This window comes from Bombina bombina, chromosome 2 (genome assembly GCF_027579735.1).
Source record: "Bombina bombina isolate aBomBom1 chromosome 2, aBomBom1.pri, whole genome shotgun sequence".
NCBI lineage: Eukaryota > Metazoa > Chordata > Amphibia > Anura > Bombinatoridae > Bombina > Bombina bombina.
The window spans coordinates 983,235,523-983,262,935 of NC_069500.1; the positions used below are offsets into that span (position 1 = coordinate 983,235,523).

General features: G+C 35.1%; 1 protein-coding gene across 1 annotated transcript in view; it reads right to left on the bottom strand.

Moving 5' to 3' along the window:
• Window positions 1–5,306: 5,306 nt before the first annotated feature.
• The window catches only part of CXXC4 (CXXC finger protein 4), a 199,912-nt gene continuing 177,805 nt past the window's right edge, over window positions 5,307–27,413 (bottom strand). The window contains exon 3 of the mRNA XM_053703507.1: window positions 5,307–6,186. Within this exon, the coding sequence (XP_053559482.1) occupies window positions 6,142–6,186 (45 nt within the window). The 3' untranslated portion in view covers window positions 5,307–6,141. The remainder of the gene's footprint in view (window positions 6,187–27,413) is intronic.

Below are 27,413 nucleotides of genomic sequence, written 5' to 3' on the forward strand. Positions count from 1 at the left end.
TCTGTTTATATGTTTGTAAATACAGAAATACACAAATAAATGCATATGTACACATATATATTTATTATATATTTATATATATTTATATATATATATATATATATATATATATATATAAATATATATATATATATAAATAATGTGTATGTATTCATACATATACATATTTAGGATATGTGTATGTATTTAAAGCCCTTTTTGCAGCCCTTTTTTTTCTTACACCTGGGACCTATAATGTTTGAGTCCTTATAACTTTTTATTAAATATTTTTTTAACAGTGTTATTATGAGTGTAACTGTATTTTAAATGTATTTTTGATGGGGGTTTTTTCCACTCTTTAGTCGAGCGTAACAGTTAACCAGATCTCTGAAGTTGCACTATCCCGACACAAGTTAAATTCAATTGCGCCCAAGCGAACGCATTTGCTTTCAACTCGTAATACTAGCACTACTTCCGATGCACTTCAACACCTGCGATAAACCCCTTTTCGCTTGCATGCAACAGTCAGAGTGCCACTCGTAATCTAGACCTAAATAAGGTATAATATATTTACTTATGATTGCCCGGGAAATTTCTTTTTTACACAATAACAAAACTAGCAAAAAACATGCTTTGTTCCCAGATTTGAACCGAGTTCAGTATTTTAAACATATTTTATATATATAGAAAATAAAAGAAATTATAGAAAATAAACATTTTCATCTAGCATAAAAAGTTATTCTGCTACAAATCTAAACTTTTCCTTTACTGAATTGTCGCCTGTATTACATGAATGAAGTTATGTAAAATAGGTGGTAATCCAAGAATGTTTTTACGATAAATAAAAAAATTCCACACAAAAAAATATGTTTTATAGATAAATACAAATATCTTGAATACTAAAGTCCTTTATTTAACAACACAGAAATTTCACAAAAACAATTTTACCGGGCAACTTTAATGTGTATTTTAACCGTTTTGTACATGCCCCATAGGTGATTTTTTTTTTTCTCATAAATACACTGTTTTCCAAAAACTTTTTTTTCATTACTGCACAAGCATACATACACCTTACACATATATCTGTTATAAAATGTAATCGATAACAGCATGGTTCAGAAATAGGAGAACACTGTGAATGGAGTACATATTGGTGGCTCATTGAAAAAAAAAAAAAAGAATCTTAGATTCCTTGTAAAATTCTAAAAATGGAATCATCTAACATCCAGTAGAAGCAGTTTTTTTTATTCACTAGGAACATAGTAGATCTCAGTGTGACACTGCCAAATGTAATAACAAACACAATCTGGAACATTTAGCAACTATATGGATCCAACTGTTTGAAATCACAATGCATCTAACTATGATCAAAAGCATACTACTGGGTTTTACTTGATATATTCAATCTGAAATTATATGTTAATGTAACATGTTTCCTTCCTCTTTATCTAATTATAGATTATCCATGTAAATATTTTTTATGCTTTTTGAATTAATTGTAAGAGTAACATGCCAACATTTTGAGATAGAAATAAGCATTGCTTACATAAGGCAAAATGCTAGATGGAGATATACGCACTAAGGGTTACATCTCACATTGGTCACTACATTTTACAACAGGATTAGTAGCTACCAGTTACCATGCCCTCACAAATCTATTTTTGTTATACCGGCTTTCATCTGATGCAAAGTTTTAATGCCAGTTCCAATGAAGGGTAAATTTCAATAAATATGGATCAGATACTAACCAGTTCATCTTCTGTAATTTTTCCTAACAGAGACCCTTCTGGTGCAATTAACCCTAGCCACTGACCATTACCTTTGAGTAACTCTAACTGATTTAACCCTGCATTTTAGCCCAAACCATGACTGTTGCTGGTCTCTATGTAACCAAACTCCAATTGCTTCCCACTAGTCTATCTCTCTGCAATATCCCCTAAACTTAAATGTCCTCAAATAAAAAGTATAAAATCTCTACACAATAACTCCCAGAGGTAATGTCCCACTACAACATCATCTCCATTGCAACCTCCCTTAAACTACCCAGTCCTACATGGTTAATCATATAAACCAATTAATACTGAGGATGGGCAGGCTTACTATCAGAATTAAGCCTTACCACCCTCCTTATTGTTTAGTCATTATATAAATAAAAAGAAGCAAGGAGAAGGCCCAGGAAGTTATGGTTAACAATATTCACAGAGACTCCAGTCAGAGATAATCACAGGCAAGAATCCATGATTAGAGTGTTTTGGAGTGACAGGGTTAATGACTGAAGAGGAGATCTCTGTATTGTTTTTAAATACATATGTATTATTGCAATAGCTGTCATAATGTCATTCATAGGTTGGTCATTGCAACCAGCAGCAAGGAGTCACTAATATTTAGTGTAAACAGTGAGGCCTCACTAAATAACAGTGATTGGATTATGATCCTGTAGAAAAATGGAACCAATATAAAAAATAGCTGCTGTAGATTTTTTTCCATATACCTGGTTTATTTCTGCAACAGGACTAAGATCTAGCCCTAACAGCATTCATATTTAACACTTTCATTTTAATTACAATTGACTTCTAGTGCACAGTGAAAATAGCATTCCTTCTGAGTACTGACAAACTTAATATACAATAATACAAGAGAACATTTATTTAACACCTGTTTTCAAAAACTATAAAATACAGCTAAAGAATTCAGGAATTCTTATGTTGGAAACATCTCAATATAAAGTTTGAGTAAATAATTTGTTTATCAATTTAAAGAAAAAAGCCCAAATCATCAAATTGTGTATTATTTTTTTCAATTACTATTAAAAATGTGGCAATAGCAAACTTTTTATTTTTTTAAATAAAATAATCATTATCCAGCATCGTAACATGAGGTTGGGTTCTTCCTTTTTTATTATGTTCAGATGTGTTTTTTTTTTATTATTTGACATATAAAACTCCACAAATACAATATATATCTCCATCAGTTCTTTAAAACAAGAATACATTGACATGCAACATTAGGGTATTAGACAGCAAATACATTGTTTAGAGTTTATTTGTAACGAATATAGACCTAATTTACCCCAAACTGACTCACATTTATTAAAGAACAATTTCATTTTTTGTTAGGCGATGGGCAAGTAAAGATTTGCTCACATTCTACATCAACTGCTAATTATGTAGTTAAAATCTATGTAGCTGATCAATAATAGAGAGCCCATCTGGAAAGCTTATTAAGATTAAATGTCAGATTGGATATTTCTAAATGGGCAATTATTACTAAGTTGCTCCCTATGAGATTTTCTGTAAGTGTTCATGATAATTAAAAACATTTATATTTAAGATAAAATGAAACTATGCACCATTCACCTTTAAAATACATATATTTCTAAATTGATTGCATTTTTCATTAATTTCTGACTACTGAATGTTTTCAATTTAGGATTGAATTTAGCATTCCTTTAACAATAAATCATTAGCTAGGTAAAAAAAATCTCAATGGAAATAGGGATGCGTAGAGTCTAAATTAGTGGTTTCCCCCTTTTTTACATGGTAAAGTCCTTAGAATAGATAGTTGTTTTTAAGATTTAAAAGGAATACCTATTTTTTCCCTTTGTCTATTACACCCAAATGGACACATTAATGATAATACAATAATATAAAAATAATGAACTGTAAAAAATGTACCCATAATTATCATACAATGTGTCTCCTCAAAACCTGTGTAGGTAAATGGAGATTATGCTCAAATAAATATACTACAGACAATGAAATGAGCTTTCACCCTAGTTCTGAGATACAATACAGGATGTTTTGATACTTTGGTTAAGAATCGCTGGCCTAAAACAAAAACTTAAGGCTTAAAGGGACATGGGTCCCTTAGGGATTGTAATATAAAATGTTTATTAAGTGGATTAACAAAACTTTTTCAGTTTAGTTTCTTTTATTTTTATTTATTTTGCCTCTTTTCCTTTAATTCATCTCTAATAATTGTGGGGTTTCCACACAAAAAAAGCTTAAAGGGACATTATACACTCATTTTTTCTTTGCATAAATGTTTTGTAGATGATCTATTTATATAGTCCATAAAGTTTTTTTGTTTTTGTTTTAAATGTACAGTTTTGCTTATTTTTAAATAACATTGCTCTGATTTTCAGACTCCTAACCAAGCCCCAAAGTTTTATGAGAATACCGTCAGATACCTACTCCAGCTTGTTCCTGTTTGTGTAAAGAGTCTTTTCATATGCAAAAGAAGGGGGAGGGGGGAGTGTCTTATTTCCCACTTGTAGTGGGCTTCCCAGCTGCCTTTTCAACAGAGCTAAACTGAGAGCTTCTAAGTAAGTTTTTAAACAGTTTTATACTGGATTTTTATATCAGTATCTGTGCATCTTATTCTTTATAGTAGTGTCTATTACATGCAGTTATATGAAAATGAGTGTATATCTGTCCCTTTTTGGCCTAGGGATAGGTGATATGTTCCTGAAAACAATGCAAGTTTTACAAACAAATGACAATCACAAGTCATGTCTACTCCAGTAACAAGTCTATAATGGCTTATCTAAAGCATTGATGGGGGATGTTTGGTTATTGAAAATAACTACAGCAAACAAGGTACTAACTTAAACAGAATGTTGCCACAATCTGTCTCTATACTAATTTAATGCAACGCTACAGAAAAGTCTTGTAATCCAAAGGTTTTGTGTCCCTTTCATCAACTATTAGAAACAAAATTATGCAAAGTGAAAAGGCTGCAACAAGCCTGAGATCACTATCTGCAAATGGAAAAAAGATAGGCAATGTGTATTTTATTAACACATTACTCCTAAATGTATATTGACTGAGACCTACTTCTTATCAAATGGATTCTTTTGTTTTATTGCAGTTTTACACCCCTAATAACCCCTTACTGTCCCAGTCAACCAGCACCATGAAAGACACAAATTGGCTAATACATTTTCTATGTATATATATATATATATATATATATATATATATATATATATATATATATATATATATATACAGAAATACAGTATATATATATACAGAAATACAGTATATATTTATATAGATATTCTGTATATGTATATATATATATATATATATATATATATTACATTTTTACATTTTACATTTTTATGAGTGCACATTTAAGCTTTACAGTGTTGACATTTCAGTAAGAAAAAAACTAATTAGAAGGCATGTACTCAGTTACATGGTCACAGTGTAGTCCCTGTGTCCCTCAACAAATAATTCAAAGACTGGTAGTATGGACAATCTACAATATGCTAACTAGCCAACAAAAGCCAGTTAAAATAGGATTATTTGTTATAAGTGCTTTTGAGGTTATCCTTTTTTTACTACTGATATTTTTTTTTACAATAATACAAGATACCAGACACTAAAATGTCATATCCTTGTGTCTGGATTGTGCCTGGGGCATGTAAATGGTAATGGTCCTATGCACAGGGAATGTAATGCCATGCTTGGCAGATAAGAATTTACAGGTTTACTTTTCTTACAGTTGCTGCCACTTGACAATAATTGATAGATGGATAATAATCCTTTAACCTTGTGGAATTACAAATTGAGCCATAGTGAATTGAATGCATGGGTAAAACAGTGTCATTGCTGCTGTAGCTAACCAGCTGGCAAAATAATATTTAAAGCTAGAATTTATTGCTCCAGATTTAAGTTTGTAGAACCACACTGCTGTGTACAAACTGTAATTCTTTATATAGATGCTCAGACATGATTGTCTCCTTGTGTCTAAACACACAAAATACAAGCTGCTATCTGTACAGTTTACAGTACTGAAACACATATTTGGAAATGAAGTATAGATATGTTTTTTTCTTTTTTTTTTTCTTTCAAAGTTACATCATTTTACATCGGGGGTGTACCCAAACAGTTTCCTTTTTCAGTCAGTCACTTTAAAGTAGACAATTTCACTGTTAATAATAGCTAAATTACATTAAATAACCTGTGTAGTAAATTGGTCTTTTGTTTACTGCTTTTTTTTTTCTTTTTTCTTCATATTTTTGAGGAAACATCTGTACATAAATGAAAATAATGTCTTATTATATTTTTTCATTCGCAGACTTTGCAGTTCCCAAAACAAGACCAGAGCTTGTCATTCACTTCAGAGTGCCTTGGAAGCAAGATATACAATTTCTTAAAAGAACCATCGGAATGCTTCAGCACTGGGGACTGGTGTTCTCTGCAAAACAAGAGAAAAAAAACAAAAACAGATAAAGATACTTTAAAAAAAGATATATTTCTACAACAATGCTAAATAATGACCAATGTTATAACAAATATAAGGCAGCTAGCTTGTGCTGCATGAAACAAAAATGAGTTTTAGGTTATTAAAGACTATATGAGAAAATACAATCACTTTGAGCAGAACTTAAAGGCACAGTCCACTTGAAAATAGTTATTGCTTAAAAAGATATTTTTTTTTTTTACCTCTGTGATTACCTTGTATCTAAGCCTCTGCAGACTGCCCCTTATCTCAATTATATTGACAGACATGCATTTTAGCCAATTAGTGCTAACTCATTAATAACTCCACAGAAGTGAGCACAATGCTGTCTATTATGACACACCATGAACTAGCAATGTCTAACTGTGAAAAACTGTCAAAATGCACTGAGATAAGAGGGGGACTTCAAGGGCTTAGAATTTTAACATATGAGCCTACCTAAGTTAGCTTCCAACAAAGAATACCAAGGGGGTAGATTACTAAGGGTAAATGATAAATAAAAGATGTTCACATTTAAATTTAAACAATTATATTGGTTTTGCACTTCCTGCTTATCCTTACTGTCTTTACCACTGACATATGAAACCAAAACATACATTTATTCAGGATAGGAACATGAGTTTTTACCAAAAACAAAGAAATAATTGACTAAAAACTTTTTTCAGGGTTTAAACACTAGACATGCTAAATTTCAAAATGCATTATTAATTTTGCAAGCGAATTACAACATAACCCTTCTTCTCCGGCCTTTGTTTAGCTCTGACAGGGATATATTAGACTCAAATTATCTTTATTTTAATAGATGATTTGAGTTGCATATCTATTCTAATACATACAGTGTTGGAGCTAACTAGGCATGGGCGAAATTTCGGTATTTGCTTGCAAAAAGAATGCCAAATATGGCTGCAGACAGCAGCATTTTTTTTTCATTTCAGCCCCAGATATATTAGTGTGAAAGAGAATCACACAAAGATCTATGCAATTCCAGATCTTTATGTGTTGCACTTTCACACTGATAAATCCGGCGCAGAAACAAAACGAATGGCGCTGCCAGCTACTTTTACTTTCTTAAGAAAAGCACCAGGAGCCCATCAACTGAAAAATGGAATCCTGGGTAGGATGTAAGCGATACCTTAATGCTATATGAGCAGGTAAGAAGGAACAGAGGTGAAATGATACAAAAATAAAAGTGAATCGAGTTAAGGATTTCCTTACAGAATATGTGAAACCACTAGTGAAAGAATTAACTTGAAATGTACTAAAAATTACTAATCTACAAGACAATAATTCCATGAAAGTGATGAGTACAGTGTCAGCTAGCAGAATGGAATGCACTGGGCGATACACCAGAACAATCTATATAGAAAATAAGCTGTGGTCAAAATTTGAAAAATGGTAAATTATGAGCAAAAATGTATTGCAAGTTATCTTGCTGTTAATAATTATTATTTAATTGGGTTAACTTTGAATCTTGGACTGAAAACTAATGCCTAGGGCTGGCTCTAGGGTTTGTGAGGCCAGGTGCCTCCTCTTTGGAGCTTAATTTTAAATTTTATCATACACACACACACTCACTCACTCTCATACACACACACAATGATGTACATGCTCTCATACATACTAACATGCCCTCTCATACACATTCACACTCATACATTCTCTTACATACACATACACACACACACACTCTCATACACACACACAATAATGTACATGCTCTCATACACACTAACATGCCCTCTCATACACATTCACACTCATACATTCTCTCACATACACACATACTCTCTCACATACACACACACTCACTCTCATACACACACACACACACTCTCATACACACACACAATAATGTACATGCTCTCATACACACACACAATAATGTACATGCTCTCATATACACTAACATGCCCTCTCATACACATTCACACTCATACATTCTCTCACATACACACATACTCTCTCACATACACACACTCACTCTCATACACACACACACACTCACTCTCATACATACACACACACTCACTCTCATACACACACACAATAATGTACATGCTCTCATACACACTAACATGCCCTCTCATACACATTCACACTCATACATTCTCTCACATACACACATACTCTCATACATATACACACACTCACAGGAAGGGAAAGGGAGAGAGGAAGGAAGGGAAAGGGAGGAAGAAATTAATTGAGGGAGAGAGGGGGAGGGGGAGAGGGACAGATGGAGGAAGAGGAAGGGAAAAAGAGGGAAGAAGGGAGGGAGAGACGGAGTGGGAAAGAGAGGGGGCAGAGGGAGGGAGAAAGGGACAGAGGGTAAAAAAGAAGGGGGGAGAGGGAGCGAGAGAGAGGGAGAAATTGAGGGAGGAAGAGAGAGAGAGAGCGAGATGGATTAAGAGAGGTATTAAGGAGAGGGAGAGAAGTAGGGAGAGAAAGAGGGAGAGGAAAAGAGTAAGAGAGAGGGAGGAGGAGTGAGGGAGGGAGGACGAGAGAGGGAAGAAGGGAGAGGAATGGGGAGAAAGGAAGAGTGAGCAGCAATAACTTTAGAAATGTATTTCTAAAATTCATCTATAATATATTGCAAAAACAGAAATCAAGAACACTTCTTTACTATTATGGCCCTTTAACATCTCTTGAATACCTTAGAACATATATGTTTTGCTGGTACATAGGTATATAGCATAACACTGCATACAACCACTTTTTTCTTAAAGGGATATGAAACCCCCAAAAACTATTTTGTGATTCAGAGTATAATTTTTTTTTTCTCCCAAATTTGCTTCGTTCCCATGATATTCTTTGTTAAAGAGATACATAGGCAGGCATCTGGAGCACTACATGGGCAGGAAATAGTGCTGCCATCTAGTGATCTTGCAAAACTGCTGCAATCTAGTGCTCCAGAAATGGAAAGTCTCTTAAGCTTAATGCCCTGCTTTTCAACAAAAGTTTCCAAGAGAATGAAGAGCAAAATAATAATGGAAGTAAATTAGAAAGTTGGTTAGAATTGTATGCTCTATCTAAATAATGAAAGAAAGAAAATTGGGTTATATATCCCTTTAAGAATTGAGGGTATAATAAAACATAAATATTGATATTTTTGGCTAACACCAAAACTAAACAGTATCATTATTGTACAAATAAATACATATTTACACAGTAAGCAAATGGTAATATTAGACCACACCCAGAAATAATTAGCTTTTCAAGCTTTTGGTAAAGTATTAATGACTACCTTACAAGAAATGAGAAATTGTCAAGAAAGAAATGAATAATAAAAAAAAAATCTTTAAATGAACACTAGCTTTATATGAAACACTAATTATGATCTATTTCCTATGCATCCTGTTGATTCAGATTGCAATAATGCCATTCAAAAAAGTTAATTATTGAAAAGCTAAATAGACATGTTACTATGGAAACATAATAAAACACATCCCTTATCGCAAGACATCATGAAAAAAAAAAGCCTGCTCTACCATCCTCCCTTGACATGCTAACACGTCATTTATTTATTTTAATCAGTCACCTATATTCACTAAAACTCTAATTGTCTCTACTCTTTTTCATGTTTTACTTAAAACTCCTGAGCTGTACTTTAACTGTGTGTTTAAAGGGACAGTATAGTAAAAAAATGACATGCTCTAATTTATTAGAGTATATTACTTTAAGACTAGCAACCCTACACCTCTAAGTGTTAAAACCCCACAAAGGGATTAAACACATAGTGCCAAATTACTAGTGGCACGCTAACTAACTTTCTTGCTTCAGCGCTAACTGTGCTCAAAATTAAATTTTAACATTGCAGGGTTTGCACATATATTACAAGTTGAAAGTAAAAAGTTGATGTCGGAGCGAAAGATCAGGCATGCTAAATTCAGGACTTTGGATATCGTGCCCGGGATAACTCCTTCTCCCCATAGACTTCTATGGGACGCATTAATGCTTATAACTAACACATATCGCTCGTGTGCTAACACCGAACTAGACCAAAAGCGCTAAACCCAAAGGTATTTACAAATAGTTTACATTCCTATGTTCTTCACATTGAAGAAATTTTTTTTTTATTGTTAAACATTATATATATATATATATATATATATATATATATATATATATATAAAAATATACATTTATACCTATATATCTATATGGATACATACAGGTATAGATATATATATATATTATATATATTATATATATATATATAGAGAGAGAGAGAGAGAGAGAGAGAGAGAGAGAGAGAGAGAGAGAGAGAGAGAGAGAGAGAGAGTGAGAGAGATACAGATACAGTATTTATAGAAATTTCTATTTAAAAATGAAAAATACATTGTCTTCTAAGTGATAAACATTGGAATGTCATGTATTTCTATACAAGACCCAAAGATCATATAAAAAGGACAAATAGTGCTACAATTAGTTCAATGAAATCTCATAAAAATAATAAAATTACATCCGAAAGTGACTAGGTCAGAAGCAAGGCAGAGCCCCCTAGTGGGATATGGATGGTATCTCACTTACTAGAAAATACCTCAATCGTATGAGGTAAGTTGTCACATCTGTGAAGGAGAGACCTCCAAAGATAATAATTTATGTTGCTCTGAGGGATGTGGGTTAGCTCCTCCTCTTCAAGTATGGTAGTTCTTTGTTCTGATGTATACGTGCTTGTTCCCCGGTTTTCCTCTCATGTAGGATGACATTAATATGTGAAAAAGCACATTGAAAGAAGCACAAAATTGTGTGATACAGTTTTATTTAAAGTTTAAAACACAGTAATAAGAAGATGTCTCACTCACATATTACACCCTCAAACATATGAGTATGTTTTAGCCTGAACGTAACCTTTCCCTGAAGCTCATCTAATTGCTGATATGTTCATTTGGAGTTTTAAAAGTAATATATAAAAAAGTACGCATAGCACTAAATAGTGCTTGGGGTACCGGTCAATCTTTTCCCCTTATGCCGCTTACGCGTTTCAAAGGAATTTCATTATGTCCCTTCTTCCTCAGAGGGTTCTAAATTATAATTGCTGGAGTTCCGGTATAAGAAAAGGGAGGGCGGCGGCATGCCTCCCCCCCCCCCAGTGTTTGGACAGTTGTACATCACGTGACTTGACATGTCACAGTCTACGTCTGTGTTTGTTCCTAGTGGTGAGAAGCAGAGGGAGTTGTTCCTATATTCTCCTGTAATTGGTTCATTCTAGTGTTGCATCTGTGTATACCTTGTCATGTGATCGGATAGTACATTCTGGTTTTAATGTTTAATGAACAGTGACACTATCATTTAAAACCCATTCGAAGGCCAGCCCCACGCCCATTCAGATAATAATGGTGATGAAAAAAACGCCAAAACCAGACAAGTTGGCAAAACAGTCAACCTCTAAATCCCACACCATGCCTACATATTTTGTGGCAAAACGATCAATCGCCAACCACTTTCAAGCAAGGCGAAAAAGGGCAAGCCCCCAGCTAGCCCACAGGTTAAAGACCTCACACATGCGCTTTCTGACAAGGACAATTCTCAAATCCCATCTTCCATGCTGTCTCACTTCGCTTCAAAGCAAGAGATCACAGATATTTTTAAAACCTGCCTGAGGGAGGAATTAGTCAAATTGACACAAGATATTCAAGGTATTGGATCCAGAGCAGATATACTGGAAGCAGAAAACGAGGAAAGTAGAGAGGATATTCAAAGAATTGATGACAAAACATCAAAATAACAAGAAATAATGGACTCCCTTTTGGATAATATCGAGGACTTGGAAAATAGAAGCAGGAGAAAGAACTTAAGCCTCAAAGGCAATCCAGAATCTATCCTGCCAAGAGACTCCCGAGTATCTCCAAGCTTTATTTTCTAATATTAATGAATCGTCGTACCCTGACAACATTCTCTGGGTGGAGGGCCCACAGGCCCCAGACTTCCCGATACAGCCCCACCTAGGACATTATCATCAGGTTTAAAAACTTTCTGGAAAAATAAATGTTACTGAACCAGTCGAAGCGACAACAGCCTGTGAGATTCAGGGGTAACATTGTACAGTTTTACAGGACCTATCATCCAGAACACTACAATTCAGGAAGGATTTGCTCTGCTAACAACTATCCTACGCAAAAAGAGGATCCCCTATCAATGGGGCTTCCCTGTTCAGCTCCTGGTCATCCAGGACAACAAAAGATTTATTTGCACATAACCTAAGAACATGTTAGCATTCAGCAAGGAACTTGGCTTGGACATGCCACTAGAAGAAATTAATAACATCTGAAACATCTCAAGTCCCACCCAAGAAATTGAACTCTCAGTCTACAAGATGGCAAACTAAATCATCACGCAAGCATACTGCAACAAGCCGAGCTGGATAAAGACCATGGAAGATCACCACCACCCAGGTTGCCTCACTCCTCCAGTTCTGAAGATGGCTGATCCAGGACCCTCTCAGACCTCCATCTGGAGATACATTACCTGATATTCCTACTCACGTCAGGTATATAAGTGTTAAATCTTGTTATTAAAAATACATTTTATGGACCCCCCAAAATATTTAGCACTCATCCTGGTGGCCGAAATTATGGGCTAACTGAGATGCCAATCTTTACAGACATATAAAGAGATTCTTGTTTTTCTCCCCCCAACTTTTCTCTGATATGTCTTATCTAGACTTAGAGGACATATTTGTACTTTTATTGTTGACGTTTTTACTGTGTTATTATTGTATTCTGTTCAGGTTAAAATTGTTCAGATTGTACACTTTCAAGCAGTGTAGCAGAAGTCATTAAGAATTCCCACATGCAGCACCATCACTCTCTCAGGTTACTCCTTCAACTCACTTAATATTTAATGCTCCCTAACACCCCTAAGCAGCGACGACCCCTGGTTATACTGACTTAAAATTTTAAGGGTTTAATTCCCAAACAAGCGCTCTAAAGCGCTGCCTGACATCGCAAAAAGGCAAGCTGATATAGTGTATCTGCAAGAAACTCACTTTAGGAGAACTCATCAGCTAAAATATTTGGGACGTATATATACCCAACACTACCATAGCTCAGGCACTAGCAAGAAATGAGGGGGATAGCATTCTTCTTAAAAAGTCTTTAGCATTCACACTCATACAAAGAATATCAGACACAGAGGGGAGAATCTTAGGTATTGTAGGTCTTTTGTATGGTAAACCAATCACATTGATAAACGTCTATGCACCAAACAACAGACAAAAACCTGTTTCTTGCTAAATTGTTTAATCATATCCTTGATATCTCTAAAGGGCCAATATATGTTGGTGGATATTTCAACCTTCCCTACAACCACACTTAGACAGTACTAATCTCCCAACTCAAACCCTATACCAGGACCCTTTCCTTCCTCTGGAAAAATTTGAAACAATGCCAATTATACGTCACCTGGCGCCTTCTATATCCTAACGTAAAATATTATACATTCTACTATTACCCCAATAAATCCCAAAGCCGTATTGATTACATATTCTCAAATCAAATGGGCCTCTCACAAATACAAAAATGTGACATCTCCCCCACATTTTGGTCGGAGCAGCAGTTATATTGCAGTTTAAACTGGCCAGAACATTCAACAAACTCCTTCCATTGGAAACTTGATGACTCCCTACTAGGGTCTGTAGACACGATCACTAAACTTACCAATACATAAGAAGAATACTTCCATATTAATACTCCATCGATCCTAATCAAATTAACGGTTTGGGAAGCCCATAAATGCCTTCCTTAGGGGAGAATTTATCTAACTAAGGACCCAGATAAAACGCACTCAAAGGCAAACATATGACGAATTAACCACTAAACTTGCCGATGTGGACTACCAAATTAAACAATCCCCTTCAGACCCTCTCCTCTTACTTGAATTAGCAAATATCAGAAAAGCCCTAGATGACCATTTACAAATAGAGTATAATGCCCTTCAACGCAAGACTAAAAGACTGTTTCATTATGAGAGTAATAGAGCAGGTGAATATCTCACAAGGAGCTTGAAAAAACAGAAACTTTAAAGCACACATATATGAGCTTCGCCCCAAACACTTAAACCTGCATTGCACAATACCTCTGAGATTCTCCAGCATTCCATGACTATTACACTGAACTATATAATATAGATATAGCGTCTCCACCCCTCTGAACACCAGCACAAAATAGGCAAATTCCTCCAGAATTGCCCTCTCCCCTCAATTACAAGTGGACCAACTAGCAGAATTGAACTCCCCCTATCACCACACCAGAAGTAATACAGGCAATACAATCGTTGAAACAAGGAAAAATTCCAGGCCCTGATTGCTTCACAGCAAAGTTACTACCGCATATTTCAAGTCATTCTTGCCCCAAATCGTGTGACAATTTTTAATGAAATAGCTAATGGAGCATGTTTTCCCCCCTCCATGCTGTAGGCCCATGTGTTGTTCTGCCAAAACCCTGCAAACCACCGACAACCCCATCTAACTTCCGCCCCCATATCACTTTTGAATACTGACATTAAATTATATGCTAAAATTATCACAACCCATCTCAATAAAGTTATCCCAGACCTGATCCACACTAACCCGGTTCGCTTCAACCCTCATCGCGAGGCGAGGGATAACACCACTAAGATCATTAACCATTATTGAGTACACTAGCCAACATAACTTCCCATTTATAGTATTATCCATGGATGCTGAAAAAGCTCTTGACCGCTTAAGCTGGTCATTCCTTTCACAAACTCTTAAAAGATTTGGATTTGATCAAAGTTTTATTCATAATATTTTCGCTCTTTATAATCGGTCTACAGCCAGAGTAAAATTAAACGGCTCCCTTTCCCACCCTTTCAATATTGGAAACGAAACCAGACAGGGATGTCATCTGTCCCCAACCTTGTTCATTTTAGCGATGGAAGTATTTGCAGCATATATTAGAAAGGAACCCACCTCTACAGGAATCGCCATAGGCCAAATAGAATACAAAACATCCGTTTATGCTGACAACGTCATTCTCACCTTAACAAACTTAAAAACCTCTATTTCATCCCTAATGTCCTTACTTAAGCTTTACGGGGATCTCTCCAATTTCCGAATCAACTATTCTAAATCATAATTTTTGAGTATAGGAGCACCACACAATGACATAGCAATCCTTAAATCACACCAATTCAAGCACCAACCCACGGCACTCAAATATCTAGGTATCCTTATCTCCCCGAACATCAATAAACTTGTCACTTTAAATTACGAACTCCTTAAATCTCAAATAATAACCACACTGCAATCCTGGTCTAATAAGTCAATTTCCTGGATGGGTAGAATCAACGCGGTTAAAATGGTAATACTCCCCTAAAATTCTGTATATCCTTCAAACCCTACTCATCATATTCTAGACCCTATCATTAATAAACTCCAGAAACTGATCAATGCATTTATATGGAAAAATAAATGTCCTAGAGTTGCTACACACACCCTTTACATACCTAAACTTAACAGAGGCATGGGAGCACCAAGCCTCATAACTTATCGCTATGCGACCTTCCTAACTAGAATAGTGGACTGGTGCAAACATGCTAAATATAAGGAGTGGGTAACCCTTGAACAACATCTTCTCAATTGTGAGCAAATAGGGAGTCTGTGCTGGAATCTAAATATGCGTGAACATATACAACCCAAGTTCAACTACTCTATATCTGAAACGCTCAAAAAATGAAAAACTATAAAACTCTCTCTACCATATATTCCCCCCCTGCCCCCCTCTATCACAAAACCCCAACCTCCCCTACACCCAGCAATATCAGATCCAAACACTAACGATACGGCTGGCTGTTCCCTAGTATTCGTTGATTCGTAATGGCAAACTCTTGACCACAGAGGAAATAGCAAACATTCTGAATCCTACAACAAACAGCTGGCTACTATACTATCAAATATTGCATTATCTTTCAACACACTATCTACCACACCCCCACACAGGAATTCTTTCTATCTCATACAAATTACTTTTGTCTCATTAATATGACAACCCCTCTTGTATGTTGAAAGGTGGGAATCAGAAATTTGGAAGCACAGCTCAATATAAACATATGAGTTCCTCTTCCATTACCATAATGGAAATGAACATCAAGCTCCTGTGTAAGTGGCATAACACACCAGACAAACTAGGTAGGATGATTACTGGATACCCCACAGTATGCTGGAGGGGATGTAAACAGAGAGGGCACCTTCATTCATATATGGTGGGATTGCCCCATAGTACAGGAGTACTGGACGAATATTAAAAAGAAATAGAAATAGTTATTGTCACCCCCCCATTGCCCCACAAACCATGGGTGTTCCTTTTTAACTATTTCCCACCCATGAAATGTATACTGAAACTAAAAACTATTGACCATAATGGTTAACCACGGCTAAACGCTATATCCCTTACAATTGGAAACAACATACCTTACCAACAACACAATTCTGGAGAGATATGGTCACCATGGCCATAGAATTAGAACAATACCATTATACCAGGGGCAAAAAAATAGTAGAATACTGTCTACGCCTTGTGTGGGATGAGAATATTCTCTCCTTAGAAACCTTATAATATTATAGGAAAACTTGACCCACAACATACCATTTTTATACGGAACAGTATTTATGTACACAATTGTTCCTTTTTGCTTATTGCCTATCTGAAGGACTTCATCATGTAACACTTTTAATTACGTAACAAATCTTGCATTATTACACTGTTTAAAACAACATTTAAACATTGCTTATTACTTTTCAAAACCTGTTTGTTTTTTCTTTTTTACTTTGTTTATTTTTCTTTTGTGCACAAGCACAGTTGTTCTTCAGCTTACCACTGCTTCTATTTATTATTTACAATGAGGTGTGAGTACAAATACATCTCTACCTATTCAATAGACATTGGACTGTGGCAACGAACCCCTTTGTAGGAGTACCCATGATAATGTTATGTGTATTACCATAGGCCAATGTATAATCTGTAGTCCTCAAATGTATGTCCATTGGTATTTAAATGGGACATTAAACGCCTTAGAAAAAAAGAGAGAGAAGAGAGAGGGAGGGGTCTATTTGAGAAAACTTGTACAATATGTTATTATACGTAGTGTTTTTACTCCAGTATTTGGTATCTGTATTGCTCTACTTTCTCTGTTATATTCATTTTTGTTGAGCAGTGGTGTGTATTAGTTGGTCAGATATGCTGCTAGATCTATATCTTTATTTAGACCTTTTGGACACATTGTTCCCATTCTATGTATCCAAAAGGTTTCCATTTCTCTCAGAAATACTTCTCTACTTATTCCTTCTGGGGGATCTTTAACCTCTCTCTAGGATGGTTCCTTTTAGACCACTAGGGTCTTGTCTATGATGTAGTCTGAAATGGTCCGATAGACTATGCTTTTTCCCCCTATTTTCAATATTTTTCATGTGTTCCTCTTTTTAAAAGGTCCTAATGATACGCCCTGTATATTGTAATTTGCAAGCATACTCTAGTAGGTAGACTACATGTTCTGTCCTGCAATTTACTAAGTTTCTATTTCTATATATTATTGAGTTTGAGATGACATGTTTTGTGGATTTATTCTTATTGTAGTGGTGTGCACATGCCATACAATTTAATATATTGCATTTGAAAAGCCTTTAGTTGTTTTGTCTGGCCAATTGCCCTGCTTTCTAGTATGTTTTATTGTTTTCAGTTTGCTGGGAGCAAGTATAGATTTCAGATTTTTGTTCTTTCTGTATATAATTTGTGGTTTTGTTCCGGTTATTTCCTTTAGAAGGCATCCTGTTGTAATATATGCCAGTGTTTGTCTAGGATTTTTCTTATATCCGATGCTCCCTCATTATATGCTACTTTTTGTTCCCTCTTATTTTTTCTCTTTTTGATTTTAAGATTGATTTTTGTTAACTTTCTCATAAGCTGTCGAAATACATTCTCTTTTATAACCCTTTTACTAATAGTTTTTCTCTTGAGTATAGTTGCTTCCTCATTGAAATTCTTATTATAAGAACAGTACTTTTCAATCTCCCTGTAACTGTCTAAACAGTATGTTCCTGTATCCATTTAGGATGATGGCCACTGCATGCATTCAGACATTCCCATTACTGTCTGTAGGCCTTTCTATATAGTTTTGTTAGAATCTCATTATTTGCTGTATAGAAATATTAATCCAAAATTATATTTCTTTGTTGTGTATTTTGTCCGTGAATGTGAGGTTAAACACATTCCTCCTTAATTAATTTTAGGAAGTTGTGAAAGGGCTACCTCTATCTCCCTCCCCTCAAATTATTATAATGTCATCTTATGAATTTCCCTATCTTTATTATATTGTTATTAAAGGGGGTGTTTCCTCCCATAGGCCCATGTACAGGGTTGGCATAAACTAGGGGAAATTTTGTCCCCATTGCTGTGCCACCACTTGTAGGTAGAATTCATCACTGAACTTTGAAGTAGTTCTTTCCAAGACCAAATCTGATAGCTTCAATGATAAATTCTTTTCTTAGGTTCCTGGATGTCAGTGATTTCGTTGAGCTAATATTTAATGGCCCTCTATTCCCTTAGCCATGTGGAATATTGAGCACTGACAATCCCAGGGTAAACCATTTGTAGCTATCTTTCCATCTCTATATTTGAAAATTTCCCCCAATAACATCTGGAGTATCTCTGATATAGATCTTAAGTGTGGGTACTAGGGGTTGCAGAAAGGAATCGATAGATTCTGAAAGTTTAGTGGTAAGGGATCCAATCCCTAAGATGATTGGTCTTCCTGGTAGGTTAGTTTGATCCTTGTGGATCTTGGGGAGGTTGTAGAATGTTGTTACTTTTGGGATATCTTGGGTTAAAATCCGATTTCATTATAATTTAAGATACCTAGATGTTTCCCCGTATACAGGAGATCTTTGTATTTGTTCAGAAAGGTTTTTGTGGGGCCGCCCTTTACATCTTAGTATTTATTTAAATCGTTTAGTAGTCTATTGGCTTCCTTAATATATTGTTCCCTATTTTGAATAATAATGCCTCCACCTTTATCTGCTTTCTTGATAACAAGTTCACAGTTGTCTTTATGATTTTTTAGGATCTGTTTTTCTTTGAGGGTTAAATTATTCCTTTTAATTTTATAATTTGTGAAAAGGTTTTCTAGATCTTCTTGTACAAGTCTAGCAAATACCGGGATATAGTTTCCTTTCGATTGTGTTGGGAAAAATGTAGCTGTTGGTTTAAAGTCAGTGTAGTTAACAAATGTAATGGTAGTATTTTCATTGAGAGTTGGGTTTCTTTTCTAGAAGGCATCTATAGATTCATTCTCTATGAGTAGCTGATGTAAGGTCATTATAGTTTCTAGATCTTTATCCATCTAGTTTGGATGCATCAATTTCCTTCAGTTCCTTTAGTTAAAGGATTACTGTTTTTTTCCGTTTTTCAAAATACAATAGTCACATAATTTTGGTTAAGATTTATCTAATAACATCTGCCAACCTATATTTTTCAAAAAACGAATCATTTTAAACCTTATATTTTAATGTACATTACCCGGCCCATGACGTCACCCTTTTCCAGCCCACTGTTTTCTGCATTGTCCTGTATACGAACACTTTGACCAATTGCATTGTCATGCATATAATTAGCCCACCTAACCCTACCAAATAAGCCTGCGCATCAAATCTAGTAAGTCACGCGATGCGCATTGCTAATGCTAGAAGACCGAAGTTACCCAACACCAGTTAATTTGAGGCATGCGCATTGAAGGAAAGCAGTAATGTTGTTCTCACTTCATATGCTGACGTTGCGGTGACGATGCGCTACCTCGCGCATGCCGCAATACTCACCAAAGACGCCATGTTCCAACTGCAGTTGTCAGCACGGATTGGGAATCCGTAACTGCAGAGCTAGAAGTAGGTTGGGAAAAATGTAATTTTTTAAACAGCGATTGTTAATTAAGGCAAGATATTTGGTAAATACTGTACATTAGAAAAATATATATTTTGATGTATATAACAATATTAAAATGATTTAATTTCTCTGACTACAGTGTCCCTTTAATCAATTTGGCTTTTGATAATCGGTCTGCTGAGGGTTAGGCTTTTCTCACACCATATTTGTGTAAGTCTATAAAAAAGTTTGAAGGGATTTGGTCCTTAGTAGGGGCAAAGGAAAGGGTTTTATACAGACTTCCTTCTCTTTGTTAGTTTATGTATGTTTGGAAGGTTGAATATATTGATTTGTCCCTCCCCAGAAATCCTATTTTATAGTCTAGTTGATCTTATTCTTTTTGTGCTGTATTCTTCTTCCAGTCCATCTTCCTCTCCTTCTTTTTGATTGGTTTGGCTTTTGCTTACAATTTGGTGTTTGTGTTTGTATTTTCCCTGTGTACATGTTGTTTGTTGTTCCCTGTAGTGGTAGTTGTGCTGTCTGTGGGTTTGTTTGTTTCTTGGGGTTTGGGATTATGGGTTTCTGTTGGTATCTTGGAGTTATATATATAGTAATATGTGTGTGTGTATTTATGTGTGTGTATATGTGTTTATGTGTATGTATGTGTGCACATACATATTCGAGACATATAAACACATAAATACACATGTAACAACACACCACACGCACGCACATATTATTATATATATATATTTATATATATATACATCACATATTTAGACATAATATATATATATATATATAATATAGTATATAAATATTTTTTTATATATATATATATATATATATATATATATAATAAAAGGCCAGGGTATGTTTGTCTGATGCAGTCGATGCGCAGTAGAGACTACACGAGACAAAGAGATTGTGCAAGACAAAAATACCTGGCCTTAAGGATCAGTGTGCATGAGAACAAAGAGAATGTGCAAGATAAACATACCTTGCCTTAAGGATCATGCAACGGATCACACATTTTGGCGCTGTGTACCATGGGCTTTAACACTAGTGTATATATACTATATATATAACCATACTAACAAAAAGAAAAAGGAATATGTCTATGCTTGATAAAGGAGCAATCAAAAATGTTTGTCTTTGTGAACAAAGTTCAGGATGCAGTAGCTCGGTAATCCAATATAGATACAGTGGTACCGGGCAACAAAGTCTCAAACTCCTTGCAGGAGATAGCATAAACGAACCACTCACGGAAATTACAGGAGTAACATGAAGGGGGGACCTTCTCTCCACACCACGCTCTTCCTGATCAGCACCGCCACCACCACGCTCCGGGAAGACAAGTTATATAAGGTTAACTGCTGGTAAATGTGTTTTCGTAAGCAATGTAATCTATCTGATTTGGTGCAGGTATCAAGAAACAATATGAGGTTGTACCTCTAGAGAAGTTAGGAAAGAATCAGACAACAATTGTCAGACATTAATAGATCAGACCGCTGTTCTGAAAGGCCAAACACTTCATACAAAAGCATAACAGCAAAATTTGACTTTCAAATGGATGGTAATTAGCACCCCTACGAGGTGGTGAACATGAATAAAGTCCTCCTCAAACAGGAGGCATATTGTATTTTTACCTTGTATCACGTATTCCTAAGGGATTTAACTCTTTATATGATGTTACTAACTTTTGGGAGTAGGATATGCTATCATGTCAGTATTGAATATATAGATACTTGCATATGACATTTATGACATTCCTCAGTTTCTTTCTATTGTATCTGAAACAATCTCTATGCATTGTATTAACATATATGTATCATATGGAACTGTTCAGAATTATTTCTCGCAATAGCAGGTTATTGCAACATTGATTCCTTTTGTAATATAATATAATCTCATATCTTTTCAATATTACCAAACTGATACTCCCTGGTACCAGCCTGTAATCTTTCCCATGTACCAGATGGTTAAATGAGAGTAATATTTGATTTACATATGTATTCTTACATATACATGGATATATGAGTACCTACTTACAAATATGTAAATTTTAATTGGATCTTATTTTCTCATTTGTAGTCTTCTTGCTTGCAGTACTGCATACATACTCCACATGGTGTTTCTGAATTGAACACATGTCTGAAGTGTCAACAAATATTTAACTTTGTGTTTATCTTTAGTTACAATGGTTAAACATAGATGTTTTCTTGTCCTATTCTCATATGTAACATAGTTTGTATCTTTAGCAAGAACCTCACTACATTATGCTTATACATTACTTTGTAACTATAAATGACAATTAATTTCTTGTATTATTTGTGGTAATGTCACTTTGGTCAATCCTTCTATATACTTGGAGATCTTTGTGGTGATGTGATATGATATAATATAATGTATTGTGTTTATATATTTGTGGAGCAAACACATATGTGTATATCTCTGACATATATCTCTCACCTTGTAGTCTGTCCCCATAAAATTGTGCCGTAATAGGTGTGATCTCTACAATATCTTACAATATGTAATGTAATGCCCGACACAATATACCCATAATCGCAATATGTTCTTCTACGTGCAGTTCTCTTTGCGCTAACATTAGCGTGTCACTTGTAAAAATACCCCTCAGGACCCCACAGAGCAGCCAAGTCAAAAGCAGAAACTGCCTCTTACCCCCGCCTGTGCGACTAGCTCTATGTTTCTAACCCCCGTTGTGAGGGTTAAAAAACATAGGTGTGTAAAATAAGGGCATGCATTTTTTTACTAATATACACCGGGGGGCGCATGGTCCGCTAATAATAAAATTGCAGGTTCTTACAAATTAGAGCATACAAATTTTTATACTATCAAGGGCCCTTTCAACCTCTTTGCAGAGGTTAAACTCTCAGGGCCCAATTATCTAACATTCACCGATGAGACATGGAAAATCCATGCTGACATTCGCAGGGGCGGCCCTTAGGGAAATTGTTATAAAAAAGGCGCTGTCCCCTAAAAGTTGCAAGATGCCTCCTAGGGCAAATAATGGAGTTCCCTGGAAATGGAGATTTCACTGGAAAAGCAAATTTAGCAGGAAGCAGCCAATACAAATCAGATTACACTGCATTTAGCCTATAATATGAAATAATCACCTCTATTTTCACTGCATGTGTTTTCCTATTTGGGGTAATAAAGTGTTTTGCTTATTTTGACACAATCGCAAGCACCTGCAAGATCTGTAGAAGGGAAATGTTTAAGGGAAAATAATTTGCTTTTAATTGTGTACAGTGTAGTTTTATTAGGATTTCAACTAACTGTGTGCCTTAAAGGGACATAAGCCCATATGCTAAATCACTTGAAGCGATGCTGCACACTGTAAAAAAAGAAATATCATCTGAACATCTCTATGTAAAAAGAAGAAGATATTTTAGCTCATAAATTCTTTAGGTCACAATTAGGTTTGCACCTCAGCATGTTTGCCTGGACACTTAGAGTTACACATGCTGCAGGGTGTGCAGGGAAGATTTGAAGAGAGCTGTCCCAGAAATACAATACATGTTCCCTTCCTGCAGCCATGTGTAACTCCATAAGTGTCACAGGAAAACCATGGCTGAGCTAGCAACCCTATTCACAATAGTAAGTTGTCTGTGAACAGCTATCTTTCAGCTACTGTTCAGGTGCATGTTGAGAAAGAAAAAATACAACAGTCCGATCAGCGTCATCAGTGCTGGTGGTCACAGTTTTGCTTTATTGTAATCTCATGAGATTTCACTAAAATCTTGGGAGATGTCATAGTAAACTCCTTAAAATGAGATGGGAAACAACATGACTATGCAGCAGATGCCCCATGAACACTCTTGTGCAACTACTGGTACTCAGAAACTGAATGGCTGCTTAAAATTGGGTTAATGGGTAATAAAGGGGAGTTTACTATATTTTTTGAACAATAAGAACAATTTCTGCATACTTCAATGTAGGGGACTCCATTTTGGGAGATACATGGTTTTAAGGTAAAATACTTTTGGATAATACCAACAGGTGGCTTCTCTGTACAGGTGAGATTTCTCACAGAATCTCGTAAGCCCAAAGCTAAGTGATAAATTGAGTGACATATATATGCATATCATTTTTACACTATAGATAGATAAGACGAATAGATATAATATATAATATATATATATATATATATATATAGAGAGAGAGAGAGGGAGAGAGAGAGAGAGAGGAGAGAGAAATGGTAGATAGATGATAGATAGATAGTAGATAGATAGATAGATAGATAGATAGATAGATAGATAGATAGTATAGATAACAGGTATTACCTCACTTTACAGCGCTTCACTTTACAGTGCTTCGCTAATACAGCGCTTAGTGGAGCTGAAGTTCAACTTCCCAAGAATTTTGAAACAGTGCTGTAATCTTTGCAAAATTGCGAGAAAAGTGACTGGCACCATTTTGCTATGTGAAATTCACCCCTTTTTCCAGCATTACAGTGCAATCTGTGTCTCATGTGTTATAGTCTGGCAAGTTTTACTTACAGTAATTGTCACTATTTTACAGGTACAGTTTCTAGTTGAATACTAATTGAATACTGTGCTGTCGAGTGTTAAACTAAACCATACAACACTATTGAACCCCTATATCATATGTTAGTTCAAACATGTTTTCACGATTTTAAACACACTGGCAAGTGAAAGAAAGCTAAAACTGCTTGTTTCACTTTAACGGCGGTTTCACTTTACAGCGAGGCTCCGGTCCCTGACCCGCTGTATGAGCGGGGTATACTGTAGATAGATACAGACAAACAAACAAATTTGAAGAAGGACACAGATCATAGATGATTTTTTGGAATAAAAAAAAGTAAATCTATTTAGTAATTTCAAATATATTTTATGCTACAGAACATAGTTTCATTTACATGAAATAAAGTTTTCTGGGTTAAATGGGACAGTAAATATCTTGTAATACAACATTATCTGCAGTTTTTCAATAGATTACATTTTCAGAGTGGCGTGAAGTGTGAAGGTTACCAGAACAGATAAACATCTTGTTTTGCCTGTATCCGTTTTTCAACATTCTAACTCCATCCCCCAATGCTGCCTTAAGTCATTAGTAGAGCGCAATCTGCATTTGGGTGTAGCTACAAGAGATGACAGAGTTGGCCGGGTCTCAATTTATTAAACAAACTCTCCATTGTTTGGCTTCAGAAGAAATGATTAGTTAATTGCAAATTAGGGACATATATGGGCAAGGGTAGCCTTATGAACCCTACCATGTGCTATTTCATTTTTCAGTACTGGAAAAACTACAATTTTCAGACTAAAATTACAGGCAAAGGGGCAAAATATTAATAATAATAATAATAATAAATAATAATAAGAAGAAGAAGAAGAAGACGAAAGAGAAAGTATAGTGTAATGTTATTTTACGATGCATAATAAGCCATTTTATATTGCAAAGTGTTTACTGTCCCTTTAATCTATTGCTGCAACACAATGGACTCCTTGTACAAACCGTATCAGCCTGCTTCAGAGCCCTTGTGGGCCAGGTTCGCCACATTCGAGCCTGCTTCCCGCAAATGTAAGATGCAGCGGTCATTAGACCGCAGCTTCTTACACTCTTCGCCTCCTCTGACGGTGGAAATCACTGAGAGTTCGCTCACTCTCTGTGATGTCCATTCTCTCACGCTTGAAGGGGCCGGAAATTACACAATCAGCGGCCAGCGGGACGAACAGATTCACTTCCCGAATGAAGTAAAGGCGTCAAGTTGAGAAGCTGTCCTCAAGCCATTTAATACATGGGGCTCAATATATATAATTACAAAGTATTATACATTTACTTTCATTGCAGTAAGCTTTGAAATGCAAGTATATACAATCAAATCAAGCATATTTTCTTCCAAGGGGGAATCTATAATTAATGTTCAGCTTCAATTAATTTATTAAAGATTTTAATAAAAACTCAAAAGGCATCTACTGGTTGTTGAAAATAGGTATGATTTATAAATGTCAAAAAATAATTTTCTTTTAATAAGCTGGAATTTCAAACATCTGTTTTAAAAACCTCCCATTCCTCTCATCCTCATATGATTTCTGAAAATGCAGTATAGCTTTGTAGTGCATCTGGAAGTTCATCTACAGGATATTAACCCTTTTTATCATTGGAGTAAAATGTTGCTTTGCATTTTTTGCAGAATGCATAAATTATCAACCTAAAAAAGAATTATGCCTAGACATTTAAAGGGACATGCAAATCAAAATATTATTGGTCCAGATAGAGCAATTAACAAACTCACTTTGTTCCCTCACTATTCTTTAGTAAAAGGCATAAATAAATAGGCTCAGGAGCAGGAGTGCATTACAGTGAACTAACTGGTAATTGGTGGCTACAGACATTTGTATTTTGTCTTTGGCTCACCAGCTTTGTATAGCTGGCTCTCAATAGTATATAGATGCTTTTGGGCTGACTTTCACTATGTGTTTAACCCCGTTGCAGGTTATTTAGTTTTTTTCTATGTGAAATATTTTACACTTGTTTGTTCTACCAATTTTATTTTATGCATTGTAAAAGTATTTATTACATTGCATTGGCACTCATTTCTGTGTTACCTATTTAGTAACGTCTTGTTAAAATGAGTAAATGTCTTGCACTTTATTTCATTAGTTCCAATGACATAGATCTGTACATTAAGTCTGCAGCAGTTTTGCACGTTAGAGCAACCTAGGAATTATTTTACAATTTATGTGACAATACTTAATTTAGGGACTGATTGCAAGTGAATATATACAGAAATATAAATAGATAGATATATATTGTATATAAAGATAGATAGATATTTAAAAATAAAAATAACTTGTTTTCTTAGTGAAGAACATAGGAATTTCATGTATTTCTATTAAAAACACATTAAAACACAATTAAAATGAATAAAAAATGATAATGCATGTTCAAAAGGGCTCACGTGTGTGTGTGTGTATATACTAAATATATATAGTATATATATATATATATATATATATATATATATATATATATATGTGTGTGTGTGTGTATGTATGCATGTATGGATATATATTATGTATATATATATAATATATTATATATTATATATATCAGAAAAAGAGACCCACTATATAATATATATAGTTCAATTGAAGAGAGTCCACTCACCGGGTCTTTTTGCAAACTTTATTCAGAAAATGTGAATGTTTTCGGGGGTTTTATATATATATATATATATATACTATATATATATACAGATAGATAGATAGATAGATTATATATATAAAGAGAGAGAGAGAGAGAGAGAGAGAGAGAGAGAGAGAG